At 46.1% G+C, this 19611-nt stretch overlaps 1 protein-coding gene across 8 annotated transcripts in view; it reads right to left on the reverse strand.

The window, feature by feature from the left end:
- Positions 1-13736, reverse strand: part of SYT17 (synaptotagmin 17) — a 37091-nt gene extending 23355 nt beyond the window's left edge. For 2 of the 8 annotated variants that reach the window (XM_081840447.1, XM_081840446.1), the window contains exon 1: positions 11847-12062. Coding sequence is in view for 3 of the 8 variants with exons in the window: in XM_081840442.1 (XP_081696568.1) it covers positions 13109-13204 (96 nt within the window). In the remaining 5 variants the exon portion in view is untranslated. Of the gene's footprint in view, positions 1-6112; positions 6638-11846; positions 12063-13108 lie in introns of those variants that run through there. The other 6 variants (XM_081840445.1, XM_081840449.1, XM_081840442.1 and 3 more) reach the window with 5 other exon arrangements.
- Between the last annotated feature and the right edge of the window lie 5875 nt (positions 13737-19611).

Here is a 19611-nt window from a genome sequence, read left to right on the forward strand (position 1 = left end):
CTTATTATTCCCAGTAACTGGCATTCAGAAGTTCTCTCAAATGGGTGTTGCCTGGAGAACCTAGTCTGGAGGCAGAAGGACAAAAGCCCTTTGTCTGCTCCCAGCCTTTGTCGAACACGTTGCTCAGTTGGAGCTGTCCATGGTCCAGCCACCTTTGACCATTCCTGCCTGCTGCTTTCCCCATGCCTTCTGGCATCAAACCAGAACATGGCACACAGCTCCGTCAAGTCCCGCACAACAATGTTCCATTCTAGATCATTAAGTACCCTATATAACGGAAGTTCAAATGCAGCGGCTCCATCAAGTCCCATAAAACAAAACCAGGCTACATTTCCAAAGACTTCTTACTTCTTTGAGCACTTAACATATTCTTGAGTATGTCAGGAAAGCCAAATTCATCATGAAGCACTTTGGAAGCTCTGCGGGTGACACACAGCAGCCCCAAATAACAACACTGGGCCATTCTAGCATAGAGGTCAGAGCACTGAAAAAGAAGCAGGAAGTATTGGCTTCAAATCTCTGCTCAGCTATCAAACCCACTGCTGGGCTGGTCGCATTGCCCTGGCCTCACCCACCTCATGGGGTTGCTGTGAGAATACAGGGGAAGACTGCCCCTCTAGGATCCTTGGAGAAACATGCAACAAATAAATATGTGGGCAATTAATAAATAATAAATTTTGTGGTACATATATGCACCCAAAATGTCCCCACAGTTAAATCCTAGGCTTATCTCCAGTTACAGTAGGGAGGAATAACCAGTGTAAATTATACCTTTGTACGGTAGGTCAGTTTACACACACACCTCCCCATTGCCCATCCATCAGAGTTCTATGGCACATCTCAGCTAAGCAAAAACACAATGGGTGCAAAGCAGGGAAGGATGTGGCCAGCGGAGATCTCTGAGGGCCAGACAGGGAGGTCTGGGGGGCCACACTCACTGCCTTGGCCTGAGGTTCCCCAGCCCTGATCTAGTCTACTGTGGCACAACACCTGTTTTCCATGCAGATGATCCACACACTCAATCCCTGGCGTTTCCAGGTAGCACTAGCAGAGACTCCTGTGGAGAGCTACTGCCAGTCAGTGTAAACAATATCAAGCTGGATAGACAAACAGTAAGGCAGATCCCTATGTTTCAGTGCTTCACAGGGGCCCAAGGAGGAGGTGAGAAGGCAGCCCCCCTCTCCTGCTTGTTGATATCCATCTGATGGCATTCAGTACCACGCTGCTTCTGCATCTAAAGGACAGATTCAGTATCCCCTTGGGGTGGCATCAGTGATTCATCTATTGAAACTAGTGTGGGTTTAGGGCATGCAGAGTAGGCTGTAAATGTCACAGAATAAATATATAGCCTCAGATGTACAACAGTTAATTGGGTGGGTATAGAGAGGAGCCTTGCGGAAAGTCCATAGTTCAGTATTAAGAGTATCTGCTTTGGACCCAGGTTCCAGTCCAGTCCAGAAAGAGCTGTCTAAAACCTTGCAGAGTTGCTGCCAGTCCGTGTTGGAAACACTGAGATAGGTGAGCCAACAGTGTGGCATAAGGCAGGCTTCTATGTTTCTATACCGCAGTCTACCTTCCCTGCACCATTTGCAAGGAAAAGAAAATATTCCAAAGATGTCAGAAATGGTTGTGGTTCAGAATTTTCTGCACATGCTCAGGACTATTTTGTTTTAACTGCATGCACATGAACCTTCACACTCAAAATCATCTTTGGCACAATCTGCTAGTTTCTACGCCACCCTGCGTAGGTATCCATTATGGTGTCAAGTGTTGTTGGACTACAGTTCCCAAAATCCCTAGCCACTGGCCATGCAGGCTGGGGCTCATGGGCACTGGGAGTCCAACACCAAGCAAGCATCATGTTGGTTCCCCTTGTGCCTGCAACATCTAATCCTATAATTAAGCCTAAACTGTCTGTGGGGAGGGCCATAGCTCAGTGGTAGAGCATATGCCTTGCAAGCAGAGGGTCCCAGGTTCAATCCCTGGCTTCTCCAGGTAGTGCTGGGAATGTCCCCTGTCTGAAATCCTGCAGCGCTGCTGCCAGTCAGTGTAGACAGTATTGAGCTAGATGGACCAACAGCCTACACTCAGTATAAGGCAACTTTCCCTTTTCCTACAAACTCCTTCCCAGATGAGATTTGACAGCCCCCTCCCTGTTGGCTTTCCAAGCGCTTAGAAATGACCTTTATTTACCATTTCATAGAAGCACAGAAACAGAACTGTAGAGTTGGAACGGACCACAAGGGTCACCTGGGCCAACCCTGGCAATGCAGGAATCTTTCACCCAAGGTGGGACTCGAACCCACAACCCTGAGATTAAGAGTCCCGTGCTCTACTAACTGAGCTATCCCACTAAACATTTTAAGAAATTCTTCTTATAGTTTTATAGTTAATTTTAACTGATTTCATCTTCATTGTACCTTTTTCCACCTCACTTTACAGCACTTAAAGAGACTGAGGTGTTAAGCAGTATAAAAGGTAAAGGGACCCCTAACCATTAGGTCCAGTCGTGGCCAACTCTGGAGTTGTGGCACTCATCTCGCTTTATTGGCCGAGGGAGCCGGCATACAGCTCACCCCGTCGCGGGGATTCGAACCGCCGACCTTCTGATCGACAAGTCCTAGGCTCTGTGGTTTAACCCACAGCGCCACCCACGTCCCGTTAAGCAGTATAGGAGTTGTTAAAATAAAGAAATAAAACACATGCAAAATGATACATCTGCATATTGCCTTCTGCTTTACCACTGCCTCCCCTTCACCTGTTGCTGTTTCCTCTGCTGAATTTCAGGTTGCAATCTCCTTGGGACAGAGAACTGCGCCTCTGGTACTCCATAAAGCACCTTGCATACCGATAGCGTCATCTAAAGAAATCTTCTAGGGAAGGAAAGGGGACCCTGCAATCCTTCAGATGTTGCTGACGAAGGGTCATAGCTCAGAGAGAGAACACCTGCTTTGTATGCAGAAGGTCCCAGGTTCAATCCCCGACGTCTCCAGAGGATGGGCTGACAGATGACCCAGCCTGAAATACTGGAGAGCTGCTGCTAGTTTGTGTAGGCATTACTGAGCTGGGTAGACCAACAGTCTGCCTCAGCATAAGGCAGCATCCTATGGGACTCCAATTTCCATCAGCCCCAGGCAGTGGTCAGGGATTGTGGGAGCTGGAGTCCAGCAACACCTGGAGGGCCACAGGTTTCCTGTCCCTGTTGTAGGGATTGAATACTGGCTCAGTGAAAAGCCACAGTGTGGCCTGGTATTTAGCAACTCTGTAAAGGTTGATCTGAAGTTTGAGCAAGTCAGGCCTGGCGTTTTCAGAGAGGAGCAGTCTGCTACCAAGCTTAGCTACCACACAGAAGGCAAATAAACCATGAGAGGAAGAATAAAACAGCCCTGCTGGATTAAGCCAGAGGCCCACCTAGCTCATCATCCTGTCCTCACAGTGGCCAACCAGATGCTTCTGGCAACCCCATAAACAGGACCTGAACTCAACAGCTCTCTCCCCACCAGTGAGTCCCTTGTACCAACTCAAGGTGACCTAAATCACCAGTGTGCATTTTTCCCAATCTTAAATTCAGCTCTTCACATTTTGCAAAAATTTACACTTGGGAAAAGAAGTCCTCATGAAAACCCACCAGCAGTTTAGGTGCAAATTTCTCCCAATAAACACATCCTTATATGCAGTTCTGACTCGTGCACACATTTCTGCAAGCACTTTCCCAAGATAATGCATTCTTTTATGTTATTTTTACCAATATATATATATTCATTTTTATCTTCACATTCCCCCAAATAAATCCATTTCTGGAAACACTGCTCGGTGAGGAAAATGCATTGCAAAATGTGGACAAGTGCAAATTCTGAAGGATACCTGTGTTTCGGTTTGCATATTGTTTTGGAAAGTGTCACTTTGATAGACTGACCTTTATATATCAATTGAAATGAATTTCTCTCTGGCGCCTTCACTACCTATCTGTAGGTGTCAGGTGAATACATTTCTCTATGACCAGGCCATTGGCAGGTTAAACATTCTATGGCCTTTCAAATGAGTTGGAGGGAGAGGAGTTATTGGCTGGTTTAGTTTTTTGTGTTCTCATTCTGTATTCTTTTGTTGTGAACTGCCCTGGGATCATCAAGTGAAGAGCAGCATACAAATTTAATAAATAATAATAACAGCTCAGTGGGAGAGCATCTGCTTTGCATGCATAACATCACAGGTTCATTCCCTGGCATAGTCAGGTAAGACTGGGCATTATCCTTGTCTGAAACCCAGGAGAGCCTCTGCCAGTTAGTGTAGCTGATACTGAGATCCGGAGTGAGGAACTTTTGACCCTCCAGATGCTGCTGAACTACAGCTCTCATCAGCCCCAGCAAGCATGACCAATGGTCAGGGATGGTGCAGGTTCAGCAACAGCTGGAAAGGGGGGCTAAATGTTCCCCTCACCTGACATATTGCATTGGTATAAGGCAGTTCAGAGATGGATTTGGTCCATATGACCGGTTCCACCACAAGAGGAACCGAGCCTAGGGGGCACCGCAGAACACCACAACCATGACACAGTGAACTGAAGAGGACGGAAGGTGAGAGGCGGGGCACCACCAAATTTTGGCCTCACATAGGATACCATTGAAATTTGAAAGTCTGCCTTGGAAGAAAGGCTAGCTAATTAATAAATGTTTTCTTTAGTGAATTGAATGCTCACAATAAAACCAATCAGAAAAATTGGGGGTTTCTTTCTTAAAACGTCTGAGGACCTTTTGCCCTCCTTGCAGACAGCTCCTGCTTGATAGTGTTTTCACCACCTTTACGCTGCAGAATCCAGCAACCTCATCCATGCACCCCAGCAGTGAGTTTGACAGATGGACATCCAACCTCTGCTTAAAAGCTTTCAAGGGAAGAAAGACCATCTTTTTAATACTGTTTTGTTTAACGGTAACCTTAAGCATCCCTTAAAAGGAGGGGAAATGCAGTGTTGCCATCACATAGCCTGCAGCAGGAGTACCAGTTTGGCCCCATGGCCGTGGGTGCTTGGGGCCATGCAGCGTGCATAGCCCTGGCACCCAAATTTGCGGCTGCCCGGCTCCTTCATGGAGATTTTTGTGGGTGCTCAGGCACCCAGGGCCCCAGGGAGTTGGCGCCTATGGCCTGCAGTCAAAAATTCTGGACTGTCACAGCAAAGTGAAATCCAAAAGGAGTTTTCACACACAAATAGGATTCACCTGCTTTACTCCAGAGCCCTGAGTGCAAATTCTGTTCTATTTACATTTCTCTCACACACCTTCTCCTTCCGTTGCAGGTTTCCACAGCATACATGCAAGTCGCCACACAACCACATCTCTGGGAGGAGAGGAGGGAAGCCTCATGGAGCACCCAGAATCACTAATAGACACGTAGCAAGTATTTTTACAAAAACCACCTATCCACATGTCATTATTTATATGCACACATATTTAAAGACCCACAGGGTAGCAGCCATGTACACATTTTAAAGTCATGCACAATACATATATATAAATGTCTCTCTCTCACACACACACTTTCAGCATGATTTGAGAGACCTATTTCTCACCAAACCATTTTTGCACGCAATCATTCCATTAACTTTGAGCAGCATCTCAGGGACTCATTTCCCACCTCCCTAATAAAAATACACCCTTGTTTTCCCCCCATGGAGCTCTTCCATTAACCTCCAAGTGCTTCTCCCAACCGCCAGCAAAAACAACGGCTTTTATTTTCCTACTCCGGCGATTGCTAGTCAATAAAATTGAAAGGAGGAAGGGAGGGCAAGGCAGAATAAAATTACAGCCAGCTACTTTTTTAAAAAATGTATGCTACAGGTTGCAATTTCTTCCAGCAAAGTCAGCAACTCGAAAACTCACAACTCGAGTCGCTCAAGTTTCAGACTAAAGGGGGATCCTCCCTTTTGCCAGGTAGCAACTAAGGAGAAAACCTCGACAGCTTTTTTTGTATTAAGATTTTTGCCATTCTTTTAGTTCTGTTCCTTGCAAGCAAAGGCTGCCCGCCCTCTGCCTCTCCCCACACCGCAACCTCGGAGTCTGCAGCCACCGCCACCCCCCAATAATCTCTCTCTCTCCCCACTGGTGCTGCTCAGACCTACCTGTATATACGCCATCTTCCTCGGGTCTCTCACATTAGTCCCTGCACAGGCTGTGCATGGCGTCTGCCCTCAACAATAGAACACAGACGTGCCTGGCTTGCTCAATGAGGACTGTTTGATTGACCATGCCGGCTCCCAACACCAACTCGTTGCTTTTGCTCCTTTTGCATTGGCTTAACTGAGGGTTGCATGAGCTGGATTCCCAGAGGGCTGGCTGGAAGAACGGGTGGTCACTGTACCACCTTCGCCGGATGCTTTAATTCAGATTTCTTTTATATCTATCTCCTTTAACAAGCCACCTTCTAGGCATGGTCAGCAATCTGCCTCCCAGCCTTCTGCCACACCCCTCCCGGGGGGGGGGGACCTCTTGATCCCCCGACCTCTCCAGCCAAGGGGGAGGGGAATGACCTTTACAGGCGAGAACCGGGGAAGGACAAACGAAGAGAGTGGGTGGCTTCTCTCCCTTGCCTGCAGCGTGCAACACGTGCAGCGTTAAGCAGCGGAGGAGAGCAGCCGAAAGAGGAATTCTCTGCAAGGATGGTGAATTTATAATATATATATATTGCACTCGCCGCTAGGGGGAGCGAGAGAACCGCACGCGCGGCTGGAGCAGCAGGCGCTGAACTGAAACACCGGGTGTGACCCAGTCATTTCTATAGGGCAGCCTTCTCCAGACCAAGACATCTCACCAGGTTGCTATAGGCTGGCATATGGACGTCTTTTTGTTTTTTTGTTTTTTTTTTAAAAAAAGAAGACATAATATAGGGAATAAAAATATTTTAAATCCCAGAATTTAATCTGAAGCATCGTTGAGCCCACCAAGAAGTGGATTTCATTAATGAATGGTGCTAGTGCACAAGAGATTCCTCATAATGTTTAACCAAAATATCCTCCTCTATAACTTAAGCTCCTTAAATCTTGTTCTGCCCCCAGCTGTTGCTGAAGGTGGGTGGAGGACAGCAGTGAAGAAAGGTGCGTCCAGAGCATTGCTATTTTGGAGTGATGTTCAATATGTGTTACTATTAGTATATAAAGCTGGGGATCAGTTAGAGTTGTGTGAGCCCCTTCCTCCATATATGACCGCTCAACCATTTTGATCTGTGGAACATAATACTCATTCCACGCTTGTCAGAAATCGTTTTTTCATTGTGGCAGCTCCTAAACTTTGGAACTCCCTGCCTATTGACATTGCCACTACTGTACTGTACTCTTTATGGTGCTTGCTAAAAACATACAGTGGTACCTTGGGTTAAGTACTTAATTCGTTCTGGAGGTCCATTCTTAACCTGAAACTGTTCTTAACCTGAAGCACCACTTTAGCTAATGGGGCCTCCTGCTGCTGCCACGCCGCTGGAGCACGATTTCTGTTCTCATCCTGAAGCAAAGTTCTTAACCCAAGGTACTATTTCTGGGTTAGTGGAGTCTGTAACCTGAAACGTATGTAGCCTGAAGCGTATGTAACCCGAGGTACCACTGTACTTGTTTAGACATGCTTACCAATCTTTTCAGCATCTGCTTAAAACATTTTTTTGTTTAAGCAACCCTATGTAGACATATAGACATTGGATGTGTTCTATCTCTATTTAACTACTGTTGATTTTAATCACCTTTCAAATATTTTTAAATACCTGGGTGTGTTTTTTACAGGTGTCGGTACAATCGAACAGTAAATAAAATTCTGATAAATAAAATCACATGTTGCACAACTAAAGTTGATTTGGCGTTCTTGCCTAAGCAACCCTCTTCCTCCAATCGATTGGTTTTTTTATGATAAGGAAGTTGATGGGGGCCATGGGGGAAGGTACCAGAAAGCGTGGGAATAACGCTTTGAGACAACATAATCTAAAACCAGTCAGTGACAAAATGCACCGTAAAGAGGTCACCTGGAAGTCTTTGCCCTCGTCTGGGGGACAGCCCTTCAGATTACTGGAAGACTGTCAGGTTTGTACAAATGTCTTTAATATATCATTATTTATCCCCCTGCATTTCCTTAAAAAGCACTGAAACATTCCTGCCTCATTACAACAACCCTGGGAGGTAGGTTAGGCTGAGAGATTTTGGCTGGCCCAAGGTGACTGGGGATTTAAAAATGGATTTTATTTATTCTCTCCTGTGGAGCTACATGCCCATCATGGGCGGGGCCAGGGGCACATTCAAATTTCAATTTTGCACAGAAGCTAGTTCATGGATAGGCAAACTAAGGCCTGGGGACTGGATCCGGCCCAATCACTTTCTAAATCTGGCCCATGGATGGTCCGGGAATCAGTGTGTTTTTACATGAGTACAATGTGTCCTTTTATTTAAAATGCATCTCTGGGTTACTTGTGGGGCACAGGAATTCGTTCATTCCCCCCCCCATATAGTCCAGCCCCCCACAAGATCTGAGGGACAGTGGACTGGCCCCCTGCTGAAAACGTTTGCTGACCCCTGAGCTAGTTTCTAAACACATAATCACCACACCACACCCCTCTCTATCCTCCATCCAGACAAGCAAGATTGGAGACGTTTCAGCCGGGGGGGGGGGACCCACTTGGGGTGCAAAGTGGGGCAAGTAAGGGGGTGTGGCTCGGGGAGATTTTTGAGGGCCAGGTAGAGAGAGGCCTTGGGAGCTGCATTTGGGGCCCCAGGCCATGGAAGCCAGAAATTTTTGCTCCAAGGTTGGGAGCAAGCAACTTTCTCACAAAAACATAAGAATAGTGCCTGTATATTTTTGCCTCATATCTCAGGTTCCACGAATGCTAGAAACTTGCTCTGTTTTTAAAATGAAAGCTGGGAGTCTGGAGTTTACTGGGGTTTATCGGGGCTGGCGGGGGCAACTACCATTCCCTGTGGACTCATGCCCCAGGTCTGAGGCTCCCCACTGGTGCTTTAGGGCAGAGGTTCCCAAGCTTTTTTCAACCACTACTCCCTTGGTGCATCCCCAGTGCCCCCTAACCTATTAAAATATATATATTCAGAATAATGGTTTGCATGGCCCACTAAGGAAGGTAATCACACAATAAAATTCAAAACTGCAACAATTACCATATTTTTCTGTGTATAAGACTAGGTTTTTCCCCTAAAAAAATAATGTCAAAAATTAGGGGGCGTCTTATACTCTGGGCCATCTCCCTCCATTTTCTTAAATCGAGTCCCCCAAAATAGGGGGCGTCTTATACATGGGGGCATCTTATAGACAGGAAAATGCGGTAATTGCACATCCATTCAACGTCCAGTTAAAACTATTAAGTTTAATTCAACAGAACTGATAAACTTGGAACAGATATACCAGCTTTTCAAAGTATGAGAGACATTTACATCTCCCCTGCCTCTCCCTTGCCTTTTAGCACCCCCAGATAATCCCATCACCCCCAGCGGGCAGGCTTACCCACTTTGAGATCCACTGCTCTGGAGCAAAGCAGATCGGACACAGAGAGGTGCTATAGGTCTAGGCCTCCCTTATCGCTCTTTTACTACCCTTTAACTATTTCAACTTGTCTATGACAGCAGTGTCATAACTATATGGGATAGCTCAGGTGGTAGAGCATGAGACTTTTAATCTCAGGGTCGTGAGTTTGAGCCCCACCTTGGGCAAAAGATTCCTGCATTGCAGGGGGTTGGACTAGATGATCCCTGTGGTCCCTTCCAACTCAACAATTCTATGATACCGAATGTAAATGAACCGTGAAAAAGACTCAATGAACTGAATATGGGGAAGCTATCTGTACTTTTCCTTGTTTGTTTTGTGACACAAGAAAATCCTTAATAAAAAACTAATTAAAAAACAAAACTATAAACTGAAAGAATTATAGGCAGAGCAATCCTACACCCAAATAATAATAATAATAATAATAATAATAATAATAATAATAAAATTTATTTATATCCCGCCCTTCCCAGTCAAAGCCGGGCTCAGAGCGGCTAACAACAGTAAAAATAGCACAGTTTACATAAAATCACAGTCAATTAATTAAAATACATTCTAAAATCAGTTCAGAATCAAATTAATGGCAACCATTGGGCTAGAGTTCTGTGAGGATTACAGAAGGAGGGGGTCAGACTGTGCCTTGGCCAAAGGCCTGGTGGAACAGCTCTGTCTTGCAGGCCCTGCAGAAAGATGTCAAATCCCGCAGGGCCCTATTCTCTTGTGACAGAGCATTCCACCAGATCGGGGCCACTGCCAAAAAAGCCCTGGCTCTGGTTGAAGCCAGCCTAACCTCCCTGTGGCCCGGGATCTTCAAGATGTTTTTATTTGAAGACCGTAAGGTCCTCCGTGGGACCCAATAGTAAGCCCCACTGAACTCAGTGGGACTTACTTCTGAGTAGACAGAATGGCCCTGCAGTTGGTAAATGCCCTTCATATGTTGCTGGACTCCCAACTTCCATCAATAATAGGCAGCACTGCCAATGGTCAGGGATGATGGGTGTTGGAGTCCATTAATATCCTATGGGCCGCAGGCTCCCCTCCCCTGCCATGGGACTTGGCCCACTTCTGCAGCCAGATTCCTTAAAGCAGGAAAAAGTGTGTGCAGTCTAATTAAAACAATATTCATTGCTTCTGTAATTTATAGTGGTACCTTGGTTTACATATGTTTTGGATCAAACTCGGAAGTGCATGTCCTGGTTTGCAACCTTTTTTGGGGTTACAACCCATTTTTTTTTATTACGAACGTATTTTTTTTGGAAGACCCATTGGCGAAAGCCCACCTTGGGTTACAACCTGTTTGGGTTTACAAACAGACCTCCGGAACAGATTATGGTTGTAAACCAAGGTACCACTGTATTTAATTACTTAAAACATTTCTACATGGTCCTTCCCCCCCCCCCCACCATCTGAGCAGCTCTCCAAAGCTGTTTGTATAGGATGTCAACAGACAGCAGTGACAACGCCGTCAAACGACAACTCAGGAAATTTATTAAAGGGATCCGATTATTATGACACTGAGACTTTGCTAGGCCAGAGAAGCACAGGCTCAGTCGCGATCTTATGCAGATCTAACTCAGTAGTTAAGTCCTAAGCATTTCGGTAGGGCTTCCTTCAGGGAAACAGGCTGTTGAGAATCTGACTGTGGGAATCCTTTGGAGATGGTACGGTGCCAAGTCAGAGTGCTGGTCTATCTAGCTTGGCATTGTCTCTAATGATTGGCAACAGCTGCCCAGCATTTTAGACTAGAGTCCTTCTCAGATCTACCTGGATGTGCCAGGTGTTGAACGCGGGACCTTATGAATTCAAAGCCAGTGTGATATCAATGCCAGTAGTTTTCAGAGACTGCCTCTAGCAAAACCCGTTTTCCACGAACCCAAGAAAAGGGTTTAATCTGAGTCAGGAGACCACAAGCTTCAGCCACACAAATATTGTCTCTGCCAGGCAGATATTTTTAGGGAGAAAAGAGCCCGGCAGCTTGGGGATTATGACTAACAATCAAGAGTGGCAATACAAAGACAGACAACGGAACAACAGCATTTTGAAGCTGCCTTGTACTGAGTCACTAGTCCAATCTAGCTCAGTAGTGTCTGCACGGACTGGCAGCAGCTCTCCAGGATTTCTGGGAGAGGTTTCTCTCCCAGCCCTAACTGGGAATGCTGAGGATTGAACCTGAGACCTTCTGCATGCAAGGCAGATGCTCCACCACTGAGCTATTGCCCTGACTCCCGAATCTTGTCTCCCTCCCTGCAGAGCTCAGCCACAACACCCCTTACCCTTTTGCCTTCTGGAAACAACTCTATGCAACCCCAGATAAGAGCAAGTACTCACAATTCCAGCTCTCTCATACACAGAAGACATTTAGATCTATCAGTCCCAGAAACGCAGGCAGAAAAGAATGTGGAGACAGGAAATAAGCATGCTGTTCAGGCTTTGCCAAATGCATACTGTATAACTGAGCATGCTCGCACCTTGTCTTTTTGCTCACACACGAGGAGGCAAGTGCCAACAGCAGCTCAACAGCCCCGCCAGGGCTGCTGCAGCCCCCACCCCACCCCCAATGTCAGGGTGGAGGAAAGTAGAGGCCTTCCTGTAAAGAGCACAGCCATTGGGAGATGCCTCTCTGGGTCCCAGGTCTGAGAGACAATGAAACTCATGGAAGTTTGAGGCTGCCTCTCTGTTTGGGCTGGCCGGCCCTTCAGTTAGGGGAAGGGCTGTAGCTTAGTGGTGGGGTATCTGGTTTGCATGCAGAAGGCCCCAGGTGAAATCTTTGGCATCTGGTGGCTGGGGGCATCCTGATTAGCCATTGCCAGTCAGTGTAAACAACACTGAGCTAGATGGGTCAATGGTCTGACTCTGAATGAAGCCTCTTCCTAAGTTCCCTCTTCTATGCATACCCTGCAAGTGTCCCATTTTAAGCGGGACATCCTGGATCGCAAAAGCCAATCCCAGCTTCTGTTTGGACCCCGGAATGTCCCATTTTTCAGTCTAGTGTTCTGCTGTGACCCTGCTGACAACCACCAGAGTGCCAGACTGGAATGCAAGCCCCTCCTGACATCCCAATTTTAGGGACGAAAATGTTGGAGGGTTGTACCTACTCCTAGATGAGCTACCTTCCCAGGTGGATGAGCCCCATTGTGCTAATTCATCATCTCTTTCATGTGAGATGACCAGTTTCTCTTAGGTCAGGGCCAGGGAACACTTTCCAGCTCAAGGGCCACATTCCCTTGTGGGTAACCCTCCGAGGGCCACATGCCATTTGTGGACACGGTGAGAAGCAAAAGTGGGCCGAACAATGCAAATTTTACCATTGTACAGCAGATTAGTTTCAACAAACCCTCCGACAGCTCCCTCTAGCCTCCATCCAGATAAGCAGGAAGCATGATCAGCATTCTGGGGCACCTTCCAGCCAGGCAAAGCAGAGCCAGAGAGGGGTGTGGCCTGGCAAAAGATCTGAAGGCCATATAGAGCGGGCTGGAGGGCCTAGTTGAACATGCAACTCATCCACTTGGTCCCAACCAGCTAACCTCCATGCTGCACCTGCTTCCTGCCCAGAACACATCCTTTTCTTCCCAATATTACTCAAGACCTACCTGCATATAACTGCCATCTTCTTCAGGCTTCATCTTCGTCCCCAGCATATCCAGATCCTGGTGTCTCTCTCTGCTCTCAATAGCCAACAAAGACATGATTTGTTCATTCAGTAAGGATAATCATCTCTCCTCTCTCTCTCACGAACTGGGCAGCCACCTGCAGTCCTCGTAATGGATTTCACTTTGGGGTCCGCTCTCTTGTTCCCTGTCGCCTGCTGTTCCAGGATGCAAGGCTCTCTCCTCCTGGAGGGGTGGGTTTCCCCTTGCCCCCAGTCACTGCATGCATCCACAGACACCCATTTCTTCTTGCTTCTCCTTGGCACGTGGCAAATTTCCTCCAGCTTGTATTGGCACCCCAAGTACAGTGGGGTTTTTTTGGAAACTTGGATTCCCTTCTTTCTCCGTGCATTTTTTTTTTTTTTTAAGGAGAACTCAGTTTAAAACCCCAAGGATGTATCAGGAGGAAGCATCTCCTGGAAACAGAAGCACTCCATCTGTCTGTTGGCAGATGGAGGAGTTGCCAAATAGCAACACGTGGGAGGGTCAACGCAGAGAGGGAGAGGGAGTTTGAAGGGACGTTTCGGCAACCAAACAGGAAATCTTGGCTCCCTGGCAAACTGTCATGGATACAACAGATTGAGAACGATTGGGGTGTTAAAACTATGCAGAGAGGTAACCAATGTGAAATTTGCATACAGTTTGATCCAGCTCAACTCATTTAAGTACTGAATTTGTGATATGACAGCAGCAGAAGCCAAATCTACTTGATACTTAGAGCCCCTCCAGATGTCTTATTGTGCATTTTGCGTTCATGAAAGCATCGGGGCAGGTATCCGTAATCCCACACTTTCTTTGCACCTGCAGAAGTTTTAGGGTAGTCATGCTGCTTTGTTTGCCAATCAGTGTGTGCCCTGTAACTTCCTGCTGTAACTTTTTACATCACAACCGTTTGTAAAATTTATTTCGTAAAATTCACACATCACTTGATTGTAAAAGGCCTCAAAGTGGCTTACAAAAAGAATACACCAATAAAACTGTTAGTAAAAAACAAAACAACTATTTAAAACATTCAAAAAATGTTTTAAACACACCAGCAATAAATTAAAAGCACACCAGCATTCTAGATATCTGGATAAGTTTGTCTGAACAAAAATGTTTTTAGCAGGAGCCAAAAAGAGTATAGTAAAGGCGCCTGCCTGGGATTCATAGAGGGAGAGTTCCAATGTGTAGGTCCTGCCACATTAAAAGACTGATAACAAATATGGACCACAGACTGAAGTGTTCAGATTGAGTGAACATATAAACAGTAAGGCAATCTAGCAGGTAAACTGGTCCCAAGTTGTTAGGACTTTATATACTAATTAATAATAACACCTTGAACCTGGCCCAGCAGCAAATTGGCATCCAGCAGATTTCTGAGCACATATGTCATGTGCTAACAAGTGATCATGAGGATCATCTAGTCCAATCCCCAGCAATGCAGGAATAGTTTTGCCCAAGGTGGGGCTCGAACCCACAACCCTGAAATTAAGAGTCTCTTGCTCTATGACTGAGCTATCCCACAGACATTCTGCACCAACTCCAGCTTCCGGATCTGATGCAAAGGAAGCCCCACATAGAGCATATAAACTATTCCAGTTTGTTTTGTCCCACACCATAGTGAAAAAGTGCCCCCTTCAGATGGCAGTAATGCAGCAACACTAGGGAAGCATTGCAGAACAACTAATAAAGCACAATGATGTGTTGGCTATCCAGAACGATGTGTGGATGGTCCACCACGAATTCATTATTGCTACATCAGCGGCACGTTGCAGAATATACCGTTTGCTTCTTTTTAAGAAGAAACCAGTCTGGAGGGACCTGTGTTGTAAATAAAAATATGCCCTTTTCCCTTATGGGGTATCCAAGAGCCCATATAGAGTCCTTACATAGGTTCCTTATTGGTAGGAGAGAATAACAGAGGCCAACCAGAGAATATTGAGAAGCAAAGCAGCTAGTGAGCCTGATCTTTATCGATCTGTTGCAACAGGGTGCTCCCCTCACACGCAGGAGAGGAAGAGGACCCCCCAAAATGCCGTGCAAGGGCTTATAAAGACTTTTGAAATTCCCATTCTCTAGATCAAGACCACCCCCAGAAACATTATGCATATATCACAGAAGGGGTGTAACCTAAGACCACCCCTCAGATACATCCCACCTACATCACAGAAATTTAAATGTTGTTTTTCTCCTGTCACAGTTTATCTCCTGTCTGGCAAGTTACTTGATTGGATTGCCTGGGGAGCCTGGCCATTCTTTTGTAGTGGTAAAATACTTATTTCCTGGGCCAGGTCACAGGCTCACACCTTATTCAAACAGACATATCCTTGAGACAGGATTTGTGAGGAAAGAGACAATGGGGAGGCTTTTCCAGTTTAACCTTGCAGAGAAAGGATTTGGTCAGTTTAGGAATCAAAATGGTTCCAGGTTGGTCTTCCTGTGTTGATCTATGTATGTGCAGTTATGAACATTTCCATATATCTAAGACCATAAAATTCCTATCACACCTGTAGTAACCTCTGACCTGGAAACTCTTCTTTTTCCAAACCAAGATTGCAGTTGTTACTCGTTGTATCGCGCTAATGAACATGTTCTGGGTATGACTTATACCCTTGGGGTTGGTCTGGAGGCAGCAGCTGATGCAGAACACAGCAGCTACGTTGCTTACAGGGACAAACAGTCATGACTTCCCCCCCAAGAATTCTGGGAACTCTCAGCACCCTTAACATACGACAACTCCCACAATCCTCTGGGGGGGAGCCATGACCTTTTAATGTGATATCACAGCACTTTAAATGTTTGGTGTGACTATGGCCTTAGTCACAAGGGACACAGGGCTGGTGGGCTGGTCTCAGGCCTTCTGCCCCACCCTTGCGTTCAACCTCTCCTCAGCACCTTTCATCTTTGCCTTTGTTTGCCAAGCAGAAAAGGAACACCTTTTCTCATGGGTATTCACAAATTTGGATTTTTCAAAACTATTTGTATGTGTGTATGCAGACCAGGTTTTGTTTTGTTTTAAATAAGCTGTTAGTTGACACTATTGCTTAACACAGAGAAGGGGAGGATTTCCCCCTAGTTCCCGCTCTTTCTTGTGGACTAGAAGAGTGCTTTCAAAGGAGCCGGTGCAGCACCTCTGGGGGCCGGATTGCAGAAGGGTGACATCTAGAGGAAAAAATACTGAGCTGCACAGAGCTGAATTTTCCCAACTCCCACTTTATACTGAATGGAGGTAGCGAACCACCAGGTCTGGTTCCAGGTTTAAGGGAGCTGTGGGCAAAGTGCCATCCAGTGGGGCCCTCCCTCCTCTTTCAGTGGGTTCTGGAGGGCATAGGTGGTTGTGGCAGCTGTGCTCCAAGCAACGGCTGGGTCTGTTGCCACCCTTTCTCAGAGGGGATGAATGAACCTGCCAGGTTCAGTTTCTCTCAGCGTCTCATTTTTCTAGCCTTCAGTTCAGCCTCCATATTTCTGCAGCAATTTGGGGTTTGCTTGCTTGTTTTAAATCCTCATGAAAATTCACCAGTATTTTACGGCAAACGTCTCCCAATAAACACACTTTTCATGCAGTTTTGATTGGTAATATGCATCTTTGCAAGCCATTTCCCCTATCAGGAGGCACTTTAGTGTTCGATTTTCACCAGTGTTGTGCATACATTTCCTTAATAAATTATTACGCGCCACCCCAATCTCTAAGCAGTGAGAGGCTCCAAGCTCTTTGCCCAGGGTTTGGTTTCCTCGGAACGAAGGTCAGCATAGTCTGTGGTGTCTTTAGGATAGATGCTTTTATCTACACAGCCTAAGCGTAGGATGGAGTGGGAATCCAAAGAGTCTAACATCATCTTCTAGAGGACTACAACTCCAATGAACGCCAGGCAGCATGGCCAGTGGTTTCGGATAGTATGCCTTGTAGTTCAGCAACATCTGGAAGGTTCACCACCACTGTTTTAGCTCTTCCTTGCCAGTTGTCATTCCCTCAATTCCTAATGTTCAGACTAAAGCGCTTATACTTAAGCAGCCAAACCAACACCAGCAGGGCCTGTGCATCTCATTTTGCCATCTGAGGCAAAATGGGGAGTGCCGCCCCACCCTGCCCTGTTGCTGGCAAGATCTTTCCACCTCAGGTGGCTGCTTCATTTTGCCTCACGGTTGGGCCGGGCCTTAACGCCACCCAAGCACCACTCATATATTATTATTATTATTATTATTATTATTATTATTATTATTATTATTACATTTATATACCACTTTTTCTTCCAGGGAGCTCAAGGTGGTGTACATGGTCCTCCTCCTCCCCATTTCATCCTCAAAACAACCCTGTGAGATAGATTAGGCTAAGAGATGGCGACTGGCCCACAGTCACCCAGTGAGCTTCATGGCTGAGTGGGGATTTTAACGCAGGTCTCCCAGGACACAGTCTAGCACTCTAACCATTACACCACATTGTCCCAGCAGCTCTTTCTGCCCAGCACTGGGGTTTTTGAGCTGGTGCTGCTGGAACCATATTCCAGCCTCAGCTGACGCCTACCAACTCCTTTTCCTCCAAAGGTCTCCTTGAGAGGAGGGTCTCACTTCCCAGGACCCCTTAAAACCCAAATAGTCCTTGCTTGTGGTCAGGTGTGTCTCTGGGTTTCCATCTGCATTTCCCTTGGGCTTGGGACCTGTTTGGCCTCAATGTCACTCTGGGTGCAGATCACCCCTCCTTGGCATCACCGCAGGATCCCGACTCCTCACCCCCCATATGAAGCCTGATCCAGGGCTTGGTGTAAGGCTGGGGTCTCCAGGTCCTCCTCTGATGAAGAATGCCCTGGCTATGACATGACATTGATGGACCATTGGTCTAATGCAGAATTACAGGTGTAAGAAGGCATCTGTTTTCTTTCCAACTTATGTTTGTGCACGCAGTGCTGTTTCCATTCTGCTGCATGCAGTGCTGTTAATAACAACAACAACAACAACAACAACAACAACAACGCTTATTTATCTTGTGGCATAATTTTATGAAATTAATCACATTACCATTATTTTAATCTACCCCATTCTGACCAATGGAAAGAAAACAAAATGGCAGTGGACAGGGAGGAAACATAATCAAACATGTATTGTTTGTGGGCTGAAAACAGCAACAATAGACAATACTGATCGTATTCCTGGGTTAGTTTCCATTCTGGACATGGGATGAATACAATGAACACTATCTGTCTCCACGTGATTTTTAATGCATGCACACTCTCTATCCTCCATTGAGACACGCAAGAAGCATGGTCAGAGTACATGGACATATTCCAGCCAGGCAAAAACACTTGGCATGCCCAATGGAACTAGTGAGGGGATTGGCCTGGAGAGAGACCCAAGAGCCAGAGAGAGAGGCCTAGAAGGCCACATCCAGCCCTTGACTTGAGGTTCCTTGCTCTTGTTCTTGTACCATACTATCCTCCTGCTGATTTTATTTTCTGCTTCTTGAATTCTGCACATCAATAAAGCAAATAACAAGTTGGCCACATTCTGTCCCCTTCCTATGTCCTTTTAATGATGTGTTTTAAACCACGACCCAGTTTTGCTTCAGAAGCTGCCTCAGCATTGGTCCAACTTCCGAGATGGATCTTGCTTGTTATCAGGCCATCCGCCACATCCTAATTGGAGGTGCCTGTGTGTGTTTTGTTTAATCCTCTTTTCTTTCAGCAGCACAGTAAAAAGTATCTTAAATACGGTTTCCAAACCACAGGTGGCCACTTCCCTGCATTCCCTTTCATAAATCGCAGCGATTCGTCTCTTTTTCGTATTGCCATTCCCCACTTACTGTGCTCTTAACTGTTCTCTCAGTGGAGACAAGTTCAAACAATTCATGACTCACACTCAAAATCCGGCACTCGTTTGATAATATAAATATGTGGAGCATCAACCACAGGCAGATCACTGCCTCATGGCAAATATCCCAAAATGTAACCCATCTTGTGCACAGATAAAAGCAGGCTTCCTCAACCTCGGCCCTCCAGATGTTTTGAGACTACAATTCCCAGCATCCCTGACCACTGGTCCTGCTAGCTAGGAATCATGGGAGTTGTAGGATAAAAACATCTGGAGGGCCGAGGATGAGGAAGCCTGGATAAAAGGATTGATCTTCAGTGATTCAGCAATGTCTTGTAGGAATAATAATAATAATAAATACCCTGCCCATCTGTCTGGGTTTCCCCAGCCACTCTGAGCAGCTCTCAACAGAACATTAAAAACGTGATAAAAAATCAAACATTAAAAACTTCCCTAAACAGGGCTGCTAACTTCCCAAACAGGGCTGCTTATAAGCCTCATGTGAGTGCCCAAACCTTTCCCCTTGGACTGAATCAGAAACATGTCACAAGTTCCACAAAGAAACCAAATCATCTTAGGACAGTAAGACACTGAAGCAGCTTCTGAGGTAAAACCGAGTCACGGTTTCAAAGCCATAATGAAAGGTCCAGGGGACAAATGCA

Source organism: Podarcis erhardii (genome assembly GCF_964252035.2).
Source record: "Podarcis erhardii genome assembly, chromosome: 14".
Classification (NCBI taxonomy): Eukaryota; Metazoa; Chordata; class Lepidosauria; order Squamata; family Lacertidae; genus Podarcis; species Podarcis erhardii.